This window comes from Malurus melanocephalus, unplaced genomic scaffold, assembly GCF_030028575.1.
Source record: "Malurus melanocephalus ecotype Western Australia unplaced genomic scaffold, MMel_1.1 scaffold_111, whole genome shotgun sequence".
Lineage (NCBI taxonomy): Eukaryota > Metazoa > Chordata > Aves > Passeriformes > Maluridae > Malurus > Malurus melanocephalus.
In genome coordinates, this window is record NW_026623343.1 from 189,417 (window position 1) to 212,384 (window position 22,968).

The window sequence follows — 22,968 nt, forward strand, 5'->3', positions numbered from 1 at the left end:
GGCGGCGGCCGGAGCCGGGCTGTAGGGCACGGAGCGGGGAGCCATGGGCAGCCGCGGCCGCTCCCCGCGCCCCGCCGCGCCCCTGCTCCCGGCACCGGCGCTGCTGGCGGTGCTGGCGGTGCTGGCGGTGCTGGTGGCCGGCGCGGCGGAGGCGCGGGCCACCTCGGAGGGACAGCTGCCCGGCGCCGCGGCGATGGGCACCGGCACCCCTCCGAGCCCCAGCGGCACCGCCTTCGAGGAGACGCGGCTGCACGTCTTCACCCTGGACTACCCCCACGTGCAAATCCCCTTCGAGATCACCCTCTGGATCCTGCTGGCCTCCCTCGCCAAGATCGGTGAGCGGGGCCGTGGGGCGACCGTCCCTCCGTGCCCGTACCTGGCCGGGCTGGGGCGGTCCGTGCCCTGCGGGGCGGCCGCAGGGAGGATGGGGCTCCTCCGCGGAGCGGGATGCCCGGGCGGGGTTTGRCTGGCAGAAATCGGGGTTCTCTCAGCTAGGAAGGGTGCGGAGGAGGAAGGAGACCGGCAAGCGCCGGGCTACGAGGACCGTAAAATCCGGAGCTCACCCGGTGCGTGACTTTTTCTTGATCGTCCTGCTGTCATTTGAGCRCGGTTCTCTTTTTCTTAAAATAACGCTGGGTATAATGACGGCCTCAGAACAGGACAACGGGTCGATGGAAAGCAAATATTTATGAGGGTAGAGTATGCCTCCTCCTTTCTCTGCTTTTCCACCATTCMCTTATGTCCGAGATAGATATTAAAGACGGCACTGTAAGAGTAAGGAAGGCCACCTCTTCCCTCATGTGGAAAACAGTTGCATTGCATAGTTTCACTGAGTTCTGTGCAGCTTATATATAACGTTTTTAGTTTGCTTCTACGTCCCAAACAGAGAAATGAGCAAGGCATAATAATCTAAAGAATGTCAGGTAATGGTGTGATGGGCAACTATTTAAAATCCAGTAAATAGCTGTGAATTACGAACTTTGTATCTTCTTACCTAGAAGATAAAGTAAGGAAKAAAGCTCTGGGTACAAAATAGATACATTTACCCACACTACAGTTGTTTCATTCAGAACTGTGACTTTGCAGCACAKAATTTCCATAGCAAATATCATCATGCTCATTCTGATAAAACATTTTAAACAAAGTTAATTTTTTTCCCTCTGCTTGTGACATTTAACTAGACTGTATCACACTGGTTAGTGACCAGGTAATTAGGATTTTGGTAAAACAATTTGTGCTCRCCTCCTGCCATGGCTAACGTTTTAGCTGGGGGTCTGATCCTTGACCCAAGTAACTTGGTGTGCCATCATAACTTCCTGCAGAAGTGCTGTGTCTTGCAGCATTTAGCAGGCATGTATCCTGATGCATATATCCTAATGCATTAAAGGTGCTCTCTTAATCTGGAGTATGCATTTAGGTGTTTGTGGAATCAGGACAGAGTTCAAACATTATTCACTCCAGTATATCATGAACTGTAATAACCAGAAAAATAGGGAGTTTGGTAGAGAATTTATCCCTTTCAATACTGAAAATTGTTCTGGCTTCTGAATTTAGATAAGGCAAAAAACTCTTGAATAAGCTAAAACTATTGAAAAAATTTCTGTTTTATTAAAAATTACAGGGAAGCTATTTGAAAAATGTAAACACACATGCAGACACAATTATATATAATTTCTGTAAGAGACTATACATTCTGACTATCATGATATTTTGTCAGTGCATAGGCATCTAAAAAGTTAAAAAAAAAAAATAAAAACTGCTTGACTAATTTTCCAGTCTGACTCTATTAAGAATGCAAGCAAGCAGCATAGGTGAAGAAGAATGCATATAATTTTAAAATCCTTTCAGTTACACCAAATGAAAGCAAGTGTGGCTAATCTAGGGCATGCTGTTGTTAGTGTGCGTGTGCAGAGCAATGAGGGCCAGATCCAGGAGTGGCCCTAGGTGTGGCAGTGCTCAGCTTCACCACACCTATCTGCAGGCGCCCTGACTCCAGGACTGGAATTAAGAACATCCAGTTCTTGCTCCTGGAGCTCTGTCTGTGCTTCCGTACCCAGTGAGTGCAACAGGTAAACCTTCCCAGGTCAGGCTCCCATGGCTCCTAAGTCACATTCCACATCAAGTTTTCACTGGTTTCACCTTCTTTTCTACAGAAGGGAGCCCAGATAGGCAGTTTTGAACCACCARGATACCTAAATGATGCTCTGACATGTCCTACTGGTTGCTAGGAGTGAGCCATGTGTCTCAATTCAGAAGATGGAGATGRGATTCCCAGCCCATCTCACTGCTGTAGCTCTAAGAGCAGCCCTGTGAGAGAGGAGGCTCTGATGCATTCCTCTCCTCAACATTTCCTGCTGGGCAGCACAGGCATCTTGCCCCTGACCTGCCAGGCAGCATGAAATCCACCTCGAGACTCCCTCACTGCCCAGGAAACTTCGGTGCTTAATCTGGCATCACAAATTCCTTTCTGGGGCTAGGCACTGAATGCTTACACTTGGCACTGCTGAGTATCAAACCTTGATGAACAGAGCCCTAAGGTCTTTCCAGCTGTGAGGAGCTCAGAAGATAGGGTCCTGTGTAATAACAGCTCTCTCCCTGTGTGAAAGATCCCAAAGAAAACTCAACTGCAGCACCCAGTTCTGAATCTTTTGACAAATATATTTTCACAGAAGTGCACTTTCACCAGAGCTGAAATAGTCCAGCAATGGCTAATTTTTATAGGGGGTTTGTCTGATCCTGTCTGTGATCATGTCGCTGAAAAGTTCATATCCTCTGTAGGCTTGGTTTAGAGGGAGCAAGAAAGACAGCATAAGAAGGAAAACCTGAAGTTGTGAAGCAGAACATGAACATTTTGACAAGGAATGTTTTCACAGACATTAGGAGCATGGTGCTTTTTATTCAAAATGTGCTCATGTCCTGTTATTTATAGGACATGAGCACATTTTGAAATCTAATAAATTGCCTTGAATGAAACTATTTCATGACTACCCTACTTACTTTGTGTGTTGAGGTATGTGACTCACATGCTGAGGGACTCCATGAGTGTGTTAGATGGGACTCGCTGCACCTGAATATGCTGGAGTCTCAAAACAGTGAGATTAGTCCACTTAACCTCCAGTTTTGCTCCATTTTTATGCTACTAAACCCACAAAATGTTGTGTAACTGATCCAGATTCCCATTACTTCTATGTTTAATCTCAAATGCACAATGAGAAATGTGTCTTCTGGCAGTTGAGCTCGTACTCTCCTGAAAGAAGGTTTAAGCTATTCACCCATCTCAGTGGCATTTCTAGCATCAGAAAGCGCTGAAATTCACACAGAAAAGAAGGAAACCAGGCTTCTAAGGACTTTCAGTTTGAAACATACTGAACTTGCTCTTTAGGCAAGTGCCCTACACATTTTTGCCATGCTATGTGGAGGGTGTTTACTCCATAAACACCTTCCATGCCGYTGGAGCTGTGTCACTGCACAGTCTGGAGCCCAAGAGCAGGGTCAGAGGAGAGGAAAGGACCTGTAGTCCTGCATTCAGCATGGAAGTCTGAGTGTTCCGGTATTGCAGGGGATCTGCTCCTGGGGTGTTGCTGCCCCTGTAGCTATGAATCCATCAGAGCAGGGAAGATGTCCCTCATCCTTCAGGGCACCTGCTACTGACCTGATGTGCTCTGGATTCTAAATCCTACCTCTCTGTCTTTGAATCAGGACCTGTCCCCTTGATTGCTTTTCATTTAGGCAGGATGTCTTCTAGGGGTTTTGATGATGTTTACATGAATAAAAAGCCTATTTAACTTAGTGTGAGCCTTTACATTGCCTTTACGAATGACTCCCAGATATTTGAGAGGATATGAACTTTTCAGAGTAATTTGTAAGGAGGAAAAGAAAATGTCTTTTTTTTTTTTTAATTTTTATTTTTTTTTACAGTAGGCATTTTATTGCCATTGCATTACAGCTCATTGGAATTTTTTTTTTGTTTTCATCAAAAGCTGTATTAACAAAATTTCCCTCCTCTTAAATTTTTATTGAGGAAATTATTTAAAATTTACTTTTGAAGGGTTTTRAAAAACTTCAGGCAAAAGCTGTTTACTCGGGGGGAAACTTCCTGACTATTGTATTGGAATTTTATTTCTGCCACTGCAGAAACTATGATAAATCATAAAATATTTATATGGAAGTGGCTGAAAGGTGAAGAGTCAAGTCTCCAACTGCAAATTCTTGATTTTTTCAGGATCATTATTACCTCTTCCGCCAATACAGAACATTGGTGAWTCTGGTTTCGAAGAATGGCAGTGAATTTGGCAGTCCTTCTAATGAGTCACATAGGCTGTGATTCTAATTATTTAAAGCAGTCTGTGTTCATTCAAAATGGAAAAAAAAATGCAGCTTCAGTGGCTTGCTTTTAAAAATAGCTCTAATAGTTACAGAATATATAAAAACTCAGTAGATTAAAACAGCTTTCTTCTTGCTCCTTCTTAACTGTTTTTCCTAACTGTAAGTTCAGACTTTTTTTATCTGGGGGAAAAAAAAAAAACCTATGGTGAAAGGGGAATTAAAAATTTAGGAGTTACAAGGTACATAAGCATGAAATTGGGAAACTGGGTGTAATCTATACCAAGATTGCAGTAGTTTAACTGTTTCGACTACAGGTGTGATTTTTACTGAAATAGTTTTACTGAAATAGACGCCCGTTATTACCACACCCAGTGTTTCCGTGCAGCTCTCATTTAAAATAATTCAAATGCTTTTTAGTTAGGCAGGGATTGTGGGATCTTGTGGGTGGGGATCGATTTCTATATAATTAYGTAGGCCAAATATAGATAAGGAGGAGTCTGGAAAAGATTGGCATCGCTGGGACCTGGAATGTGACCTTGGTGCGTAAGGTTGATCATTCCATTAGATTGGTCAGAGTGAGTTCCTTCAAAACTTTTCCCATTCATTACCAGAATTATCCTTGCAACAACCAACTTCTATAATTGAAATCGTTACATCAAATCTGCATAGCTTTGAGAGTTGTAGTCAGCTAAGGARCATTCAACCCRTAACTCCTCATTCCAAACRTTTTAAAATTMATTTCTTCAGTATTTTGCACAGATWTTTATGAGAGAATCCTGACTCTACCACAATTCATGTAATACAGAAGAATGAACACAATAATACAGGCTRCAATGTATTGTCACTTTGTGGAAAACATGTTGATTTTTCTGAAATTAATTTGGAGGCTCCACTACAAGAATAATTGTATTTGCAAGTGCTTCCTCATAGTGGTAGGGAAAGTTATCATGGGTGACTGGGTGCAGGTCACATGTGCCAGTTCTCATCACTGGCTTTGAGACTCTAAAAGTAAAAATGAAATTAATGTATGCTTTAAACTCCTTTGTGAAGCTCTCTAGAGAGGAAGCAGTGGTTAGCATGATGGTTTTTTTCTCTATCTAGATGTAATTTGCCCTAGAGAAGTGTTTGGATTGTTTCTGGAGGATTCCACATTTTAAAAACCACCACAATTTCACAGAGAGAATGCTTGCCCACAGTTGCTCCATCCAGCCTAGCTGTTCAGTGGAATGTGTAGCTATTAATTTTCTCCCCACCAGATTAACTGAATTAACTGTGCTAGCCAACGTATTTGCCTTGACGCACTATGGGTGTCCAGTTCAGTCTTTGCAATCAAAATGAAATTGCCCTGCAATTGCTGTTGGTTTAATATAGGAATGAAGATAACAGGATCCAGAATAATCTTATGGATTCTGTGCAAGTAACCATTTTCCTTTCTTGTGTTTGAATTTCCTTTGAAGGCTTTCATCTCTATCACAAGTTGCCCTCAATAGTACCTGAAAGCTGTCTCCTTATTCTGGTTGGATTGCTTCTTGGTGGGATTATTTTTGGAGCAGAGGAGAAGTCCCCACCTGTAATGAACAGTGATGTGTTTTTCTTGTATCTTTTACCACCCATTGTACTCGACGCTGGATATTTTATGCCAACTCGCCTGTTCTTTGAGAACTTTGGTACCATATTCTGGTATGCTGTGGTGGGCACACTCTGGAATGCCATCGGCATTGGAATTTCCCTTTATGGAATTTGCCAGATCAGTGCATTTGGTTTGACTGATATCACTTTGCTGCAGAATTTGCTCTTTGGCAGCCTCATTTCAGCTGTGGATCCTGTGGCGGTGTTAGCCGTCTTTGAAAATATCCACGTCAATGAGCAGCTTTATATCCTGGTGTTTGGAGAGTCTTTGCTGAATGATGCTATAACTGTGGTAAGTTACCTGATAAATGATGAATCGATTAAAATGACAAATTATTGTTTACATGCCACTCCATTGTATCTCTTAATCTGGTTATTACAGTTTGCTAAYAGAAGTCAAGGAATGCTAATGTGTTTATCTAATTCTTTAAACTTTAGATTTAGAAACCACAGTAGCCTTATTGTGTGAAAGTAGTGGTAGCATATTTACTGTAGGAATTTTGCTACCTGATCACTCTAGTTTCTGTATCTTTGTAATTCTGTTACTTCTGTAATTTGGAACTGTAGGTTTTCCTCACTTGCAGAAATTTTGTTGGACAGGAAAGGGAAAGGGCCAGTGTGGGGTGTTGCAGTGCATTAATGGGGAGGATGGCAAATCACAGAGATGGCACAGGACCTGGCTGAGGTGAACTTTTTGCATATGCCCATCCAGATGGAACTGCCCTGAAACCACCAATACMTGTATCCCGGGCTACAGATGAGATAAAACAGCCACCTGGAGGCAGTAATTTCTAATCATTAACCAGCTGAACCGGGGTTGTAGTGCTGACCTGAGGACAGTAATCTATGAATTCCATTATCACCCCCAGTGTCCCTCATTTGTACCTGATGACACAACGTCTGGGACATTACTCCCATTTATCCACGCCTTGAAATCCTGCACATGCCAACTGTGTCCTAGCGTGCTTTCTGTTTTGTGAAGCATAGAGGTCCAGTTTTTCTATGATAGAAGATCAGAAAGGTTCATGAATTGGGTCTGCTCTTTCCTGTCTCTGCCCCTGGCTTCTTACTCCTGTCCCATTGTACGCACAATTGTCCTTCTGTTTTTCCCTTTTCTTGGACTTGGCCTCGCCTGTTTTTCCATTTGCTTGGACTTTGTTTCACTCATTTAACACATGTATATGTCATAATTTAATCTGAGACTTGGTATTTATAAATCCTTGTGTGTCTGTGGGAATACTGTATTATTTTTTCACTTCCACTGCATGCTTTRCCTGAATCTGTTGCTATCCAGCCAGCAGAATCGCATCTCTTCTTATGGGCTTGCATTAAAGCCTAGCTTTTCTCCTTAGCTTACCACTGTAACTGCCTGCCAGTGCTAACCTGGTACTGAAGCCAGTCCTGTAAATAAATAGGTGTACATACTGAGTTTCGAAAGGCTTAGAAGTTCAGCCATGGCTCGGTCTGTCTCTAGTCACTCTTAATGGCCGCTTATGCAATGGATGCATCCTCTTACAAGCTTTTTTATTTTTTTGAGGGAAAAGGATCTGGTTATTTAAAACTTATTGTTTGGTGGATTTTTCCAACAAAAATCACTTTTTTCAATCACAAAGTGAGCCACTGGAGCAGCAGTTAATACAGCATGATTTGCTAGGAAAGCTCTGCATCCTGATCACTCACATGTTCACATGTGCTTTTTCCCAAAGGCAARTTACTCTAAACCACCATTTTTATAGGTGCTGGCATGGCAATTTAATCTGTAGCTTTCCTGTCAGCTTCATAATTGCCTTCTCTGGAGGTTTCCTTATGGCATGCCTGCCCAGATGCCCTAACAGAGGGAAGATAATCTGGGGAGTCTGTAGGGCCAGTCCAGTAATGCACTGAGCTTACACATATTTATAAAGGAGTGAAAGGAATGTAGAGTACCTTTGGCCTTACTTCCTATCGCTTAAAGGTAGCACTTGGACAGAGACCAAGWTGTTTCCACATGCACAGAACTGGTCTGCTAATGGCTCCTTGTTATGTTTTTGCACACCTACAATCATGTGATTACACCTAAAATGTGAGCCAGGCCGTCACACGGATTGCTGGGGCTGCCCTCAGAGGACCTTGCCTTCCCTGCTCGCAGCAGTGCTGGGCTGCTCAGCCGTGTGCTCTGAGGAGGGGATGTTTGGTGCTYTCCCTTCCTCTGCCTCTGCTTTACAGAGGGAGCTGATAAGACCAGCAGTAGGCAGAGTCAGAAACTTTCAGCTTTCATTGCTGGAGCCCTCGAGTCCCACTTGGCAGGTGCCTGCAATGGGATTTGGCGATGAAGTAGGAAGGGAGTTGAATGGAGGTTGGCCATCCCTGGAAGCTGCCTAATTCCTTGGGCCACTGCAGTRTCAAAAAACCTGGGGCTACACACACAGGCAGTGCCAAACAGAGTGGCTTTATTAAATGTGCTTTTATTAGAATAGCACTGTCATCTGTGCTTTCCTTTTCAGAGAATTTGCTGAACCACACCTTCATTTTGTAAATAAAGCAAGGTGTGTTTTCTCAGGAATATCAGTGCTGCTGCATTTTTCAGATGGTCTTCCATGCCTAATAGTTTTTATGATATGCCTGTGCATTTGAATGTTTCTTTTCCCCCACTGGTGGAATTTTGGAGCTTGAATTTGGCTGAAGACAATGTTTGCCAGTTGGATTCTTGATCAGAATTGGTGCTTTACCAAAAAACTAAGTCAGATATAACTGGCACAATGATATTAAATAATAAAACTGTACCTGAGTGTTAGCAGTTCGAATTCCAGTCCTGGGCTTAAAATCACAAAGAAGGAGTCAGTGTGATTATAATAATATTATTCCCATATTAGAAAACATTACAGCAGTACTCTGTATTCTGCCTCTGCTGACATTATTTTAGAGTGCTTTAAGTAATTTTAGAATTAAAAACTAATCACTGAGAACTGATGAAAATAAGCAATTAGTATTTCAGAGATATTCTGRGAAAAAGTAATCAGTGACTAATATTGCTTGGTGTGACCTTCAGTGAGTTCAGCTGAGGGCCGTTGGGTAAATGCAAATCTTGAAATTCAAAAATCCTCCTGTTCTCATACCAAATGCATTCAAAATGTGACCACAGTTGTAGTTTTACTCACCTAGAAGTTTAGAGAAAGCTCAGTAAAACTGAACTGCTGTAAAAGGGAAGCAAACCTGATTTTGATCTCATTTGTAACAGTGTAAATAAACAATAAGAAAGGGGTTAAAATCATATTCATGACATTCCATAGTTGTAGCTGCTGCTYCTACCATGGTTGAAGTACAAAGGAGAGCAGTGCTTTCCTTCTTTGAAGTAACTTATGGCATCAGACTTGAGATTATGGTTATGTCTCCATGTGGAACAGCAATCCTCCATTCTATTTGCAGGGAGAATACTTGGCTGAGAGGATGAGGTGACATTATGAAAAGGCTCGGACAGATAAAAATTCTCTGCTTCCTTACAAGCACCTTGCAGTCCCCTTACTTTAGAGATTTGCCTTGTATATATTTATATAGTCACTTTTAAAAATATAGAAAATACTATTTAAAACTCCAATTAAAGAAAATTATCAGCTTCCCTAATATGCACCAAGAAAGTATTCTGCCAGGTCAAGTTCTGTAGGTGTTTTAGAGAAAAACACGACTCTAGGATTGTCCCAGTTTTCAACAAATGACTCAAGGGAGCTCCTTGCACACAACACATGTCAACACTATTTATTCTTCAGTCTGTGGTTCATGGAGTCCTGGGAGTCTGTGGTCTGAGATGTCCTTGTAAAGTGACCAGCAAAAGCCCTCCCACTCTCAGTAGGTTTAGCTCTTGCATGCTGCTCTCCATGCAAATCCACAGAGTCCACAAATCAAAATGGGTGGGAAAACAGTAGAGCCTATGACAGTGCTTTCCTGTCCTGCACAACACACAGTAACAAGGAATGGGTAAAAAGTCTGGGAGTCTGCCCCAAGTAACCAATTAAAGAGGTTTATCCAGAWGGAAAAGGACATTTCTCTCAAGTGGGTTCATTCTGAGAGCAGTTGTTATCAAATAAATAGTTCATAATCCTTCTTCTATTGTATTTGCTGCTTTGTAATGAAAATTACTGGTAACTATTCTAGGTTTGATTTAACCTTCTATTTTCATGCTTGCTCTGGAATATATTTTTTTTTCTTTTCTTGTTCATTTCTTTCCTTTCACTTAGCCAAGAGGACCCATAATAAGCCATGACTTTACGTTAAACTTTTAGTTCTGTAAGAACCATCCGGTTTTGACTAAGAAGTGCTGAACAACTTGTGTTCTGTCATGTGAGAGAGAACAAGACTGCAAACATGAGAAATGCTGCCATAGCCACTACTCAAACACTTACTTTGTTGGCACAATGCAAGTACTGATAAAACACTGTTCYCTCAAATAGCGTTCCTGATTGAGAAACCTGTTTGGTTTACTAAGAAGTCCAGAAASAAAGCAGAGATTTAACTCCTGCAAGCTGTCTGAGATGAGTGGTCTTCACTGGCTTAGCCTGTGAATYCTCTCTGATAGGAATAGGTGCTTGTCACCAGGAAATGGTTAAATCTCCCAAGTGAGTCTGTAGAGATGGGGKAACCCTTTGAAGTTTCTTCAAAAATAACTGATTCCATTGTTTTCTGTTTTGGAGAAACTAAAATCCTRAATATTAGAGAAATGTAGACTTTAGATTGCATTGCTTCCTGTATAAAACAAAAAGGGTCTCTGGCTAAGAGAATATGATAATCCTGTTGACTAGTTTGTTTTGGAGGATGGTTATTAATACTTTGAAAATTAAACTGGGCAAACACATGGCAACAGGATTTTTAATAGCAATGAAACCCAAATCTCTAGAATGACTTAATATTTTGAACAGTCTTGAAATCATTGTAGTCCTAAAATCTCAAATGGCATTTGTGGAGAAATTAGAAGCTCTGTGAGCAAATAAATTTAAAGAARAATTAGATCTATAATTCCTGGCTCCCCCAAATAGCATGGGTTAATAAATCTGTCTCATTTTCAAAAAGTGTCTTTGTGTATCTCCCTGGTGTGTATGGATGACAAATAATATGTCAGAGGTAAATAAAAGCATATCTAAAAAGCGAATTCAAGGTAGATAGAGAAATTCAAAGTTCAGCATTTAAGCAGAGGAACGTAATGACRTGAAGGGAAATTAAGAATAGTTCAAAAAGATAATGTGCTTTCTTTTTCCTCATAGGTCCTGTACAATTTGTTCAAGTCTTTCTGCCAGATGCGCACAATTAAGGTTATTGACATATTCGCTGGGATTGCTAACTTCTTTATAGTGGGGATCGGTGGAGTATTGATTGGAATCCTTTTGGGATTTGTAGCAGCCTTTACCACCCGTTTCACCCATAAAATCCGAGTGATTGAACCACTCTTTGTCTTCCTGTACAGTTACTTGTCATACATAACAGCTGAAATGTTTCATCTCTCGGGCATCATGGCGTAAGTACCCCAAACTTCAGTAATCATATGATCCGAGTAAGAATGCCAAAGGAAATTGGAGAGAGGATCAGATTTTGCAAACCTTGCCATGTGGCATTGTTCCATGGTACATGGCAGAGCTGCTGGCTTGAGGATTTCCGGCCTCTTCCCTCCCGCTTCCACCCCGTTCTCTCCRCTTGCCACCACACCAGCTGTGTCACTAAAACTGCTCATGGCATCACATCATAAGCCATATCTTTGAAATGTTCCAAGTTAAAAATATTCACTTGTATTTTCAGTGGGCTATTTTTAACCCAGGTCACTTTGGTGACCTGTGTCCTCRTGTGACCCTTCAACTAGTCACAAGGGCACGGGTGAGGAGTGGCCCATGGTGATGCAGGGTGGTGGCAGGGAGGGAGTGGGAGTGGGAGCAGGAAACTTCATGAGTTGGCTTCATTTTTGATGCCTGTATATTGTAAAACTATGTTTAACAGGCATGTGAACAGCCAATAAGTGCCATTCAATTAAGACAATATATATATCATTAAGGYAAACTCCTGCTGGATAACAAGCAYRATAAGGWTTGGGTGAATGTRAAATTTGCAGTCCTGTGGTGATATAATCCTGTAGTTTAGTATCTTGATACGTGTGCCTTTGTGTTACACTGTTCTCTATATGCATCATCATGTATAAAATAATATTTTTCTTCCCACTTCCAACAGATAAAAATATTTTCASTTCTGATTTTCCACTCTTGGAGTTCAGTAATGAAAAGAGCACAGTCTCTATCTTCATTCTGTTTATACTGTAACAACTTCAACATTAGAAAGAGCCTTTATGACATTTGRTATATGTAAATGTTTTGCTCTGGTTCCAAGTAATATTTTTAAAGGCCAACTTTCTTTAATGACTTTGTATTGTTCTAGYGGCAAATGTGAGTCATTCAGGCATTAGGAGCTCAGCTTTTTCTGTAAGCTCAGATGTTGCTGCTGAGTATCACTAATACTTGATAATACCTCACCAGATTATTATCTTTTAGGCCAGTAAAGATAGGTTTAATATCATAGTCATGCCAGTATAAAGTTTTCTGGAGCTGGGAAGTGATTTCCAAGGAAACTTACAGGTGATGATTTAGTAGCATAAAAATAGAAATATGCCATGAAACAACAGGAGTTGGTGCTTTMATTTAAGTAAAGAGCTAAAGATTGCATGGGTTTCTTACTCTGATATGAGCCTAAATAAAGCAGCATATGCATCCACTTTGACCGAGTTCATAAATATGCCATCTCTTTCCATAGCTTCTATTCATAGCGTTTGTGTGGTTTCTAGTTTCCTCCACCTCTGAAGCCAAATGTCCTTGAMATCCTATGATCAAATATTTAAAGGGTTTCTAAACCAAAAACATGTGGCTAAACTGTACATGAAAAAAATGTGGCAATGTTGATGAAAATACTGATTTGGACCTGCTGCATGCAGGGCACAGTGGGAAGGGCATGGTGGGTCTGCTGCTGAGTCCGTGGACCCACCACACRCCAGTGCCTGCCCCCAGCACACCAGTGCTTCCCAAAGCACTCACAACCTACTCATTTTCATTTGTGCAGTGGCCCCTGCCTGAATGGCTGCACAGGAAAAGAGGGAACACAAAGTATTTTCTGCCTCAAGCAGCACAGTAGAAAATGAGTTACYTTTAAAATGTTCTGTCTGTTTCTGACCCTAACCATGCTTTGCATTAGCGGACAGAGCTGTGTACAGCAGTAACACTGTCTGTAGAAGAGCTCTCAGCTGCTGTAAGCCATAAAGCCTGTCCCCTCCCAGCAGTGCTGCTGACAGCCTTGGAGCTCCCGCAATCTCTGCATCTCCTTGGAGTAAATCTGCCCTGTTCCTTTCAACTTCATTGGCCTTTGAACGACAGACAGTAATTTGCTCTGTGTCATAGTGCAAAAACACGGGCCAGTGTTGAGTTCCCCGAAGTTTTCTGCAGTGACTGACTCATGTCAGGATTGCTTGGGTTTGACTTAAAAGTCAGCTCTCSTWTGAGCATGTAGTTGGATCAAATGAYCTTGGAATGTCCCTTACAACCCAGATTGTTCATTTATTATTTGTTCCCTTGGCCATTTACAGTTCAGCTCACGGGGAACAATTGCCTGGTCTTCCCCTTTTCACCCAATGTCCACTTGAGTCTGTTAAACTACTGATTCCTGCTCCTTTCATAACCAGGTTTGTCAAGATACTCCGTGAGACCTTGTGGTTACATTCTGTACCATASTTTTGGGGGAGGACATGAGCAGGAACGTACAGTGCTACCAAATAAATAAGATACTTACACAGATTGCCTCATTCCTGGGCAAGTAGGAATTCACTGGCAGAGAAATAGAAGGCAATGAAAGGCACTTGTCCCTCTTCTGATAAGTTTGTGTACTCATTCTAAGGACAAATGGGTCTTGAAATGTCCGTATATAACCCCTGCACCAGGTTACTTGGCTGAAACAGTGAAGGGACTGAGCCATGTCCCTGTGAGCTGCAGTGAGAAAATCCTCTTCAGGAGGAAAGAGCTTCTACTGTAACTAGAGCTGGGCATGAATGGGGATCACAGGTGTAAAACATACAGATGGGATTCTGAACTTTATTTGCTTGGGTCCATTTTTAATTAAAATGCTGCATTTTCTGCTTACTAATTTCTCATAAAGGCTGTGAAGCAGCAGAACTACTCATATAGGTTTCTTTTTTTTTTTTTTGCAACAATGAATTAGCACACTGAAAGGAGCAAACATTGAAACTACTGTAAATTTAGTAGGTCAAGGAAACTTGAGGATTGAACCCAGTGGCCTAGTTTATTGCAGTCCTGACAGAAACTGTACTGTTTATACAGTGAGACTTTTATTCTTCAGAAGTACAGAATGTTGCAGGTTAATTGCAATGAAGTGCTTTTCCCTTCCCCTTCTTGACCAAGGCAATTTCTTAGATCACAGAAGCAGAAGGCAGAATTAATGTAGGGGGACGAGAAACGTAAAATAAAACACATCTAAGATTTGGCTTTGATTATAACGACAGTAAAAATTTAGTTTGTGAAGAACTTCTTATAATAATGTACATATAAACTTGCATAAAGACACTGAACTTTATATCAAATTCTAACACTTTATCCCCACACAATTTTCAAATGAAAGAGACTTCAAGTGGTGATTTTTCTAATGTAAACAAGTTCTCTAAAGAGATGACTGATTCAAAGTAAGCTGTGATTAGCTGTGGAATATTACTTACCTGAAGAGTAACAGCTCATATGCAGCTCTGTTTGTTACAGCTTTGAACCAACTCAATTATTTGACACTAACTGAATGAATGCAAAATGTGACTGAAAATAAGAGTGTTGTCTCTTTAAATTCTAGTGGTTAAGCGTGGTAGGTGTTTTAAGTTACAGCTTGCAAGGATTCTGATTAATCTGGTGACAGATTCTTATCAGACATCTATTTACAGTGTCTCCATTACCTCAAGYTCCAAAAACAAACCATGTCCAGAGCATGCTTCCCCGCTCCCCATGCTGCAGGGCTTYCCTAAATTACCATAATCATGAAAACAATTTATTTTAAGAAGGTAATAAGTTGTACTGAGTGTTTCAATGTGCCTTTGATGCAAACCTGACAGTCCTAATGCTTCAGGGCACTAAGCTGCTGCTTTGGGACTCTGAAAAGACTGTGGGCCTGGAAATAGCTGTTCTGGCCACTGCCTTCTTGCTCTTCTGCATTTGCTGCCCCTGCACTTGGCAGCTCCACAGARTGTGCYATTGGCTGGAGTGGCTGGGATGCAYTGGCCTTGTTCCACTTSTGCAGATGAGCAGTGTCCACACAGGAGAGCTGTCACAGCCCATGGCATAGCCTGAGATGTCTGTAAATGTGTCAGTGCAGCCTATGGCTTGTGAAGAGCTGGTTTGCCACTRACTAGGAGRCTTTTGGATGGTCAAAGTGTTGAGMAAATTTGAGAAGATTTGCATATGTGCTTTTGTAGTTGATCATTATAACTGTGTGCAAACTGAGGACCCTGGGGGTGTTTGACACCTTCTGTCCTTGGACATGGCCTGACTAAATTGCTGCTTCTTGTCAGGAMAAAACCCATGCATGGCCCAGGTCCTCTCCTGCTTTCTTCCTCAGTCCCCAGTCTGGGCAACTCTAAGATCTGAATAAGGACAGCTGTGGAAAGCATCATCACTTTGTCAGTACTGACAAAAATGCAGGACCTCTCTTGTCCCAACCACATGCTCAAACTAGAAGTAATACCTTAACTACTGAATTTTTCAGGTAGAAAGCTTGCATGTTTATGAAATCTCCATTAGATCATCACAGTGGACCCTGTGTAGCCAGGATGAGCTCAGCTTCCCAGGCAGCATGGTACCTGCAGACCACAGCCTTCTGTTCATGACCATGGTGAAATCAGCTGGCAATGACGAGAGGGCTGACAATTGTATCAGTACTGAATATAGATGGAGGTCTGGGATAGTCTTAGTGAGGCTTTGCTCCTTCTTACCTTGGAGTATGCTTAGGGCTGGAGCTCATCTTAGCACAGCAATGGACATTTTWTTTTGTGCTGACTAGACCTGCCTCTGTCACCAAGTATAGGTGGACAAAAAGGCAGGGTGAAGGCCAGGTTAGGTGCACTGTTCTGCCTGTATTTGTAAGCCACTATCTGCCCCATCAGACTGCATTTGTTTCCATATCAGASCCTCTTCCTTGGGTTTTATTCATTCTGCTGTACCTTCAGAGCCTCTGCTGCTTGGGAGAGGTCAGCAGAGTACACTGTGTCTTCTCCCTGTGTCCACATGTCCTCCCAGACTTGTCCCTCAGAAGTATTGTTGACCAGCCACTTTGGGGATGTGGATGTGGCTGAAAATAAGAGAAGGAAACTTCTGAACAAAACAAACTTTAACTAGGAGGAATGTTTTCAGAGTCTGCCAGCATCTACAACCTGAGCTGCTACTATGGACTCCCTGTTGCAAAATACTAAGAAAGTTTACTGTTTGAAAGTCCTTTTGAAGATGCTGCTGCTTTTGGGATTCCTTCTGTTTTGCATTTTTTTTAATCCATTATTTAGAAGAAAGAGCCCAGGCACATGTGTTCATAATATTAGTGAGGTTTTCCTGAGCTTTGCCTCACTCTGCATTTCCATTTCCATTCACATTCAGGGATGTTTGGTTCAGAGWGGTTTAGAGRTGRGGCTTAGAGGCAGAACATGCTCAGYWGAAGAATTTCTGCAGTGAGATCACCACCAAATTTGGGAGATTCCAAGAGAAATTTTCAGAGTTCTTAGCAAGCCTGCTGTCCTCCTCCACGAGAGAGAGAAGTGTAGAGATTTCAGTGTCAAGAAATATCCCCTATGTTAGCAAATAATTACAAACTGAAAACGTGGTATAACTGGGATAAATAACCATAGACTAGCTGGCTGCATGCAGAAAGACAATATAAATACATCTCTCTCTCTCTATTTAGAGAACTCACACATGAATATGTATAATGTTTTTGACTGGGAAATCAGAGCAGATGTTTTGTCCTAGATGGTAGAAYCAGGAAAGACAGATGTTTCACAATGCCTCTTGCCTTAGTTTTTGACCGTGATAATTACAGTCAACTGAGACTGTGCTTCCCTGCACATCACCTCGAGGTTATCCTCCAGCCAGCTCTGCTAACTGCCCTTAAACTTGTCCTGTGAGTGCTCCTCAGCCATCCCTGTGCTGTGGACAGGCAGACTGAGCAAGTGATGTAMAGCCAGTAATGTCATTCTTTTTTTTTCCTGAGGATTAACAAATTCTGTTTACTAACACAGACAATGGACTTGTATTCATATTTACAGTATGCCCTTTCTTTTTTTTCTAATTTATCAGCTGAGATCCCATTTCATTTACTTGTGGATGCTTTAAATGTGTAGCAGCACCTGTGGGATTTCTGATGGTGCTTTTCTCCTATTCAGCCAGAATTCAGTGCAGGCAGAGGAGGCCTAAAGTGGTGAAGGATGACAAATTGTAGCCTTACTGCTTACTTTTCTTGGAAAGGGGAGCTGGCTACTGTCACTCCCATTGAGGTGGGACAACTGCTCATGGGGAAGGAGGGAAGTCCTACCCTGCCCCAGGATATGCCATTTCCATACTGTCAGATGTCCTTCAGCAGCAACTCCTGTATTCCAAGGCTGTTCCTGTCTCTCCTCATCTGTACCTCTTTCAAAATACAGAGCTGGGGGACCCCTGCACAGATCGGATGCATTTAGTATGTGAAAAAATTCTCCACATGCTGATGTCTTCTCAGAAAACTTCCCATTGCAGAAAAAAAATGATTGTGCCCAAAATTGAAGGTTTACCAAGCCTATAAATTTGAGATTGGTTGTGGAATAAGTTWTGCTTTGCATTTTAAAGACATCTATGGAAAAGTGAATACTATTATGTATATATGATACAGTCTAAAAAAAAAATAACCAATGAAATATGGGATAATGTTTGCCTTTCAGGATTACGGCTTGTGCCATGACCATGAATAAATACGTGGAGGAAAATGTTTCTCAGAAATCCTACACAACAATAAAATATTTCATGAAGATGCTGAGCAGTGTCAGTGAGACCTTAATCTTCATTTTCATGGGTGTCTCTACAGTCGGGAAGAACCATGAGTGGAACTGGGCCTTTGTGAGCTTCACCCTCCTCTTCTGTTTAATCTGGAGGGCACTGGGTGAGTGAGTCTCAGACTATGGGTCGGCATTCTTTGCAAGTGAAATGTTTTACCTCTTGTCAAGTAGAAAATGATTACACTTATATAGAGAGCCATCAGTTTGTACAATGGTTTTTGTATTAGTAATACCCTGTGTTGCAGGGTCAGCTTCCACCTTCCCCCAAAATGGAACCTAAAAATCGGTTTTACCTTGATCCCATCTAAAGTGAAAGGCAGTCTGCTTGTTAATCACAATCCATATATTTAAGCAAAAAAAATTTGCTTATTTAAAAATAAGCAAATTTTGCTAAAAAGAATTAGCAGTCAGACAAGAATTAAAAATGTTAAGGKTTTTTTTGTGKTTTTTTTTGTTTGTTTGGTTGGTTTGGTTTGGCTTTGGCTTTGGGTTATTTTCCTTTATTTTTGGTTTTGTTATGTTTGTAATTTATGTTTAGTAGCTTTGGGATTTTCTCAGTCATTGACATAAATGGCATCAAACCAGGAAATGCCATAATTGAAGGGTTCAGGTATATATTGTAAAGGAAAAACTCCCGTGAGAAACTGCTTGATCCCTGCTGAATTTACAGTCCTAGCTCTTTTAGCTTTTTTTCTTTTCCTGGAGAGCTAAGTGCAGGGCAGGCTGATCAGTCTTGGAGCTGCTCCTCTCCCCAGGTTTGTGTGTAACCATTCTGTCCCTCTGTGTGTAAAGGTGGGTCATGCTCTAATCTGCAACCCTAYGTCCAGCCCCCAAATCTCCTTCCAGAGCAGGAATCTGGACTATTTTCCTGCTGCACCTGCAACCCCACAATTAATATTTTGTGCTAAAAGCAGCCAAACAGCCTGATTGCCMCCCAGCTCTCTCCCTGCTGTGCTTGCTCCCTTCACCTTCATACCCTTACTTCAACCTGCCTCATCCCTGGAACCTTTTTCCATGGGACATCAGCATGCACTGGCATCTTCTCCCCCTATCCCCAGTCCTGCACCTTTCCTGTCTGTTGAGTAAAATTGAGTGAATAGGAGTTTGCAGGGTTCAAAGCATAGATTGATGGAGCGGACAAGCCAAAGTGTTCAAAATCACCTCAAATCCTATTAAAAAGCAATTAGGAGTCTTGCTCTATACTGACACAGAGAATTATTGCTGTTCTAGAGGTGCAGTCTAGTGGATAGCTGTCTCATGGAGATCTATTAGCTCCTTCAGGTCTTAAATCCAGCTAACCCGAGGTGTTTAGCTCACTAAATATGTTTAAGATTATGTTCCTTAGGCTTTTTAATTTTGTATTATGGTATTTTCAAGCTGCTAAGTAATGTTTCCATTCTTCAATAAAACATATTGAAGAAGCAAATAGAAGGTAAGAAGGAAATAGAAGTGTTTTAAAGCAACTATTAGCATCATGGGCTAGTTCTGGATAATTTAAGTTCCCTTTTCCCCCTCCTCTTTGTATTTCTGTTTTTTTTCCCTCAGGTGTTTTTGTTCTGACTCAGATCATTAATGTATTCCGGACAATACCTCTCACTTTTAAGGACCAATTTATTATTGCCTATGGAGGTCTCCGAGGAGCTATTTGTTTTTCACTTGTATTTTTGCTTCCTCCTGCTGTGTTTCCCAGGAAGAAATTGTTCATCACTGCTGTCATCGTGGTGATATTCTTTACTGTTTTCATTCAGGTAGTACYTTTCCTCTTCTGGACTTCTTCCTGCTCTGAAAGGTTGTAAATAAGTCATGGGTAGGAAAATAAATGTTCTAATTTACGGGAACATGCTTGAAGGTACCCTCCATAGTCACGGTAGCAAAAAATAATTTGCATACCACAGGCAGGTAGCAAAACTATGCCAGATATTAAATACTTATGCTAACATTTAAGTAGTATTAAGTATTTAAGACTGGTGAGGTTGGAGTAGAGATAAAAGACAATCTGGGTACAGCTCCAGCACTTATTCCTTTTTTAGAATGTTTAAATTTGTGTGTTTGCTCARGAGTTCAGTGCTGGGTGTAGGGCACAGTGAGCAGGGAAAGATATTGAGAGCCCAGAAAGGTGGGGTCTGGGTGGTGGGAAGTGATGCTGCAAACCCCATGGACATCCCTATAAAAGCACCAGGTGTGTGTAAGGACATGAGGAATTTGTCTTTGGTGACCACCCGGCCATGGGAGCCTGGTCAAGGGTGACAACAGACTGAAAACTGCAAAATATGGAGGAGGCCAAGCCTGTCAAATAAACATATCAGACTGGTCATTATCCAGAGCCATGAGAGAGATGTGAGTGACTACTAATGAAATTCCAGATCTGGGGGAAAAAAAGATAGAATTTTGTTACTCTGCCTTTTRCATGGATAAAGATGCTGTGGGAGACAAGACTCTGTGCTCATGCTTGGGGAAAGGGGCAAGGTGGAGGTCAGTGAGTCAACTTTAGCTGTGAAAACTGATTTTGAAGAACAGAATAATTAAAAATGAGATACATAGAATGTGCTATGAGATGCAACATGATTGGAATACCAGGAAAACCTGGTATCATTSTTTGATAAGGCAATTTATTTTCTAGAGCAATTTCATTTAACTGGATTATTGTAAAAYATTTGGGGGTGGCCACAGAGGAGATTTTTAATACAACTACTCATTAAACTGAGGTTTAGATTGACATTAAGATGACTGTAAAGTGACTGAGGAAGGACCTGGCAATTTCTCCTTTAAATGGAAATAGAAGCAAATGGTCTTTAGGGTCAGAAAGGATTTCTGGGGGTCTCTAGTGCAACCCTGTGCTCAAAGCAAGGCCACCTTCAAAGCTAGATCATGTTACTCAGGGCCATGACAAGCAGAATTCTGAATATCTCTATGGATGGAGAAACCCCAGCCTCTCTGGGCAYCTKCTCAAGTGTTCAACCACCCTGACCAGATAATAGGCTGAGATATTATTAAAGGAATGCCTCAAGGATAAGTTAATACTCTTGTTAATTGACCATGGCACCTAAATGTAGGAGTTTTTGTTGCTGATGTTTGTTGATGACAGACTTTGACAAATGTTCTTGGGGCAGCAGTGAKATAGAGTATCCTGTGGAAAGAACTGAGGGCCAAGGAACAGAAAGGAAACAGAATGAAACTGAACAGTAATATGTGCAAATGTGTTCTTGATAGGACCTTCTTACTGAGAATTTCTCTTGTGAAATGGGAACCTTTCATTTGGAAAAAACCAGACGGAAAAAGATGCAGGTGTACTAGTTGGTAATGGGGTAGATTTTAAGTCAACAACGCAGTGGGGACAGGAGAAAGGTAAATCTGATCTTTGGACATACTGAGACAGATCTTTCCATTAGAGCATAGTGGCACGTTCTGGGGTGATCACGGGACTGGTGAGCCTGTCATGCGAAAGGAGACCAGGATGCYTTGGCCTTTGCAAGATGAAGGAGAAGAGGGACAATAATTACTGTTTATATGAGGGAGTGAACACTGTTTAAACTAAAAAGACAAATGTTGGCACAAGAACAAAGTGGTACACAGTGACCATGATGCAATTAAGAAGCAGCTTTCTAATTATCAGAACAATAAGGTTCAGGATGAGTGTTCCATTATGAGCAATGGGGCAAAGAAACCCAACTACTTTTAAGATAAAGCTTGAATCATTTGCGAAAAGAAATGTGACCTGGTTGTCTGGGGCAGTAGAGACTGATCTCAACACCACGGGAGATTCATTCCTCTCCCCTCTGCCAGTGTGTCTTATACAAGTAAACAAATTATCTCAATTCTTCCACAAATAATTGTTCAAAACCATTATATCATTCTGGAATAGCTAAAACTTTTTTGTTCTTTCTCTGAGAATAGTTAGGCAAGGACATGTATTCACAAAAAGCTTAGTGTCATGATCTTAAATAGCAATAATAGTGCTGTTTACATGTCTTTGAATACCCATTTTGGAAATAATCACTAAAAACGAAGACTTTACATGTTCATATTGAAATTATAGGGAATCATTGTATTAATTCATGTTTTTCTGACACATAACAAAACTGAAAAAAAAAAGCTTAACATTACTATGGCTGGGATAGGTGATRTATTCCTGATAGGTTCTGTTAAGTTGACCCTCTTGGACTTCTCAGCTCCAGGGTGCCCCTTCCTTYTGTTGCTTTAGTGGAGTCTGAGCTGACAAGGGTTTCATAGCTAAACACAGCACCTGCTAATCAAAAGAGTGAATTCACTTTTATAATTATTGTCTTCTTTTTTTCTCCACAGGGAATAACAATTCGCCCACTAGTGGAATTTCTTGATGTCAAAAGGTCAAATAAAAAGCAGCCTGCTGTCAGTGAAGAAATTTATAACAGGGTATGTTGCAGCTTCAGTATCACAGGTGAAACCTTTGTATAGATGAAATTCCTGGCCACATTCCAAAAAACAAGTATTCAGCATACATTATTATGGAGAGGTTGTATTAGATTTCTTTTTGATAGCTGTAATAAGCACAATAGTTGTAAATAGTGTAAATAGTTGTAAATAGTGTAAATAGTTGTAAATAGTGTAAATAGTTGTAAATAGTTGTAAAGCTTGTATTTAATTTCTGGCTATTGCCAAAATTATGGTTATCTATCATCATTTTGGAATCTTCATTTTCTTAATTGTTCAGATATTGAAGTAAATTAAATTTCTGTACTTTCACACATGAGATACATGCTATTTTGTTTCTTGGCTGCATCAGGATACCTTTGGCTTTATTTGATTACATTATACTGCTTTTGAGTTAATCTAATTAAACAAATGCAAACTCCCCTTAAACACACTCTTAAACTTACTTAACTCTTAAATCATCAGCCTTTATATGGATTTATGTTTGGTATGTGTGTGTCTCCAACTGTTGCAGATTATTAGCCGTGCATCTTCTTGAATGT

The 22,968-nt window shown here is 41.1% G+C and overlaps 1 protein-coding gene across 1 annotated transcript in view; it reads left to right on the top strand.

Moving 5' to 3' along the window:
- Positions 1-43: 43 nt before the first annotated feature.
- Positions 44-22,968, top strand: part of SLC9A2 (solute carrier family 9 member A2) — a 33,692-nt gene continuing 10,767 nt past the window's right edge. The window contains exons 1-6 of the mRNA XM_057369463.1: positions 44-335; positions 5,784-6,247; positions 11,187-11,437; positions 17,903-18,120; positions 19,562-19,764; positions 22,319-22,408. Of these exons, the coding sequence (XP_057225446.1) occupies positions 44-335; positions 5,784-6,247; positions 11,187-11,437; positions 17,903-18,120; positions 19,562-19,764; positions 22,319-22,408 (1,518 nt within the window). The remainder of the gene's footprint in view (positions 336-5,783; positions 6,248-11,186; positions 11,438-17,902; positions 18,121-19,561; positions 19,765-22,318; positions 22,409-22,968) is intronic.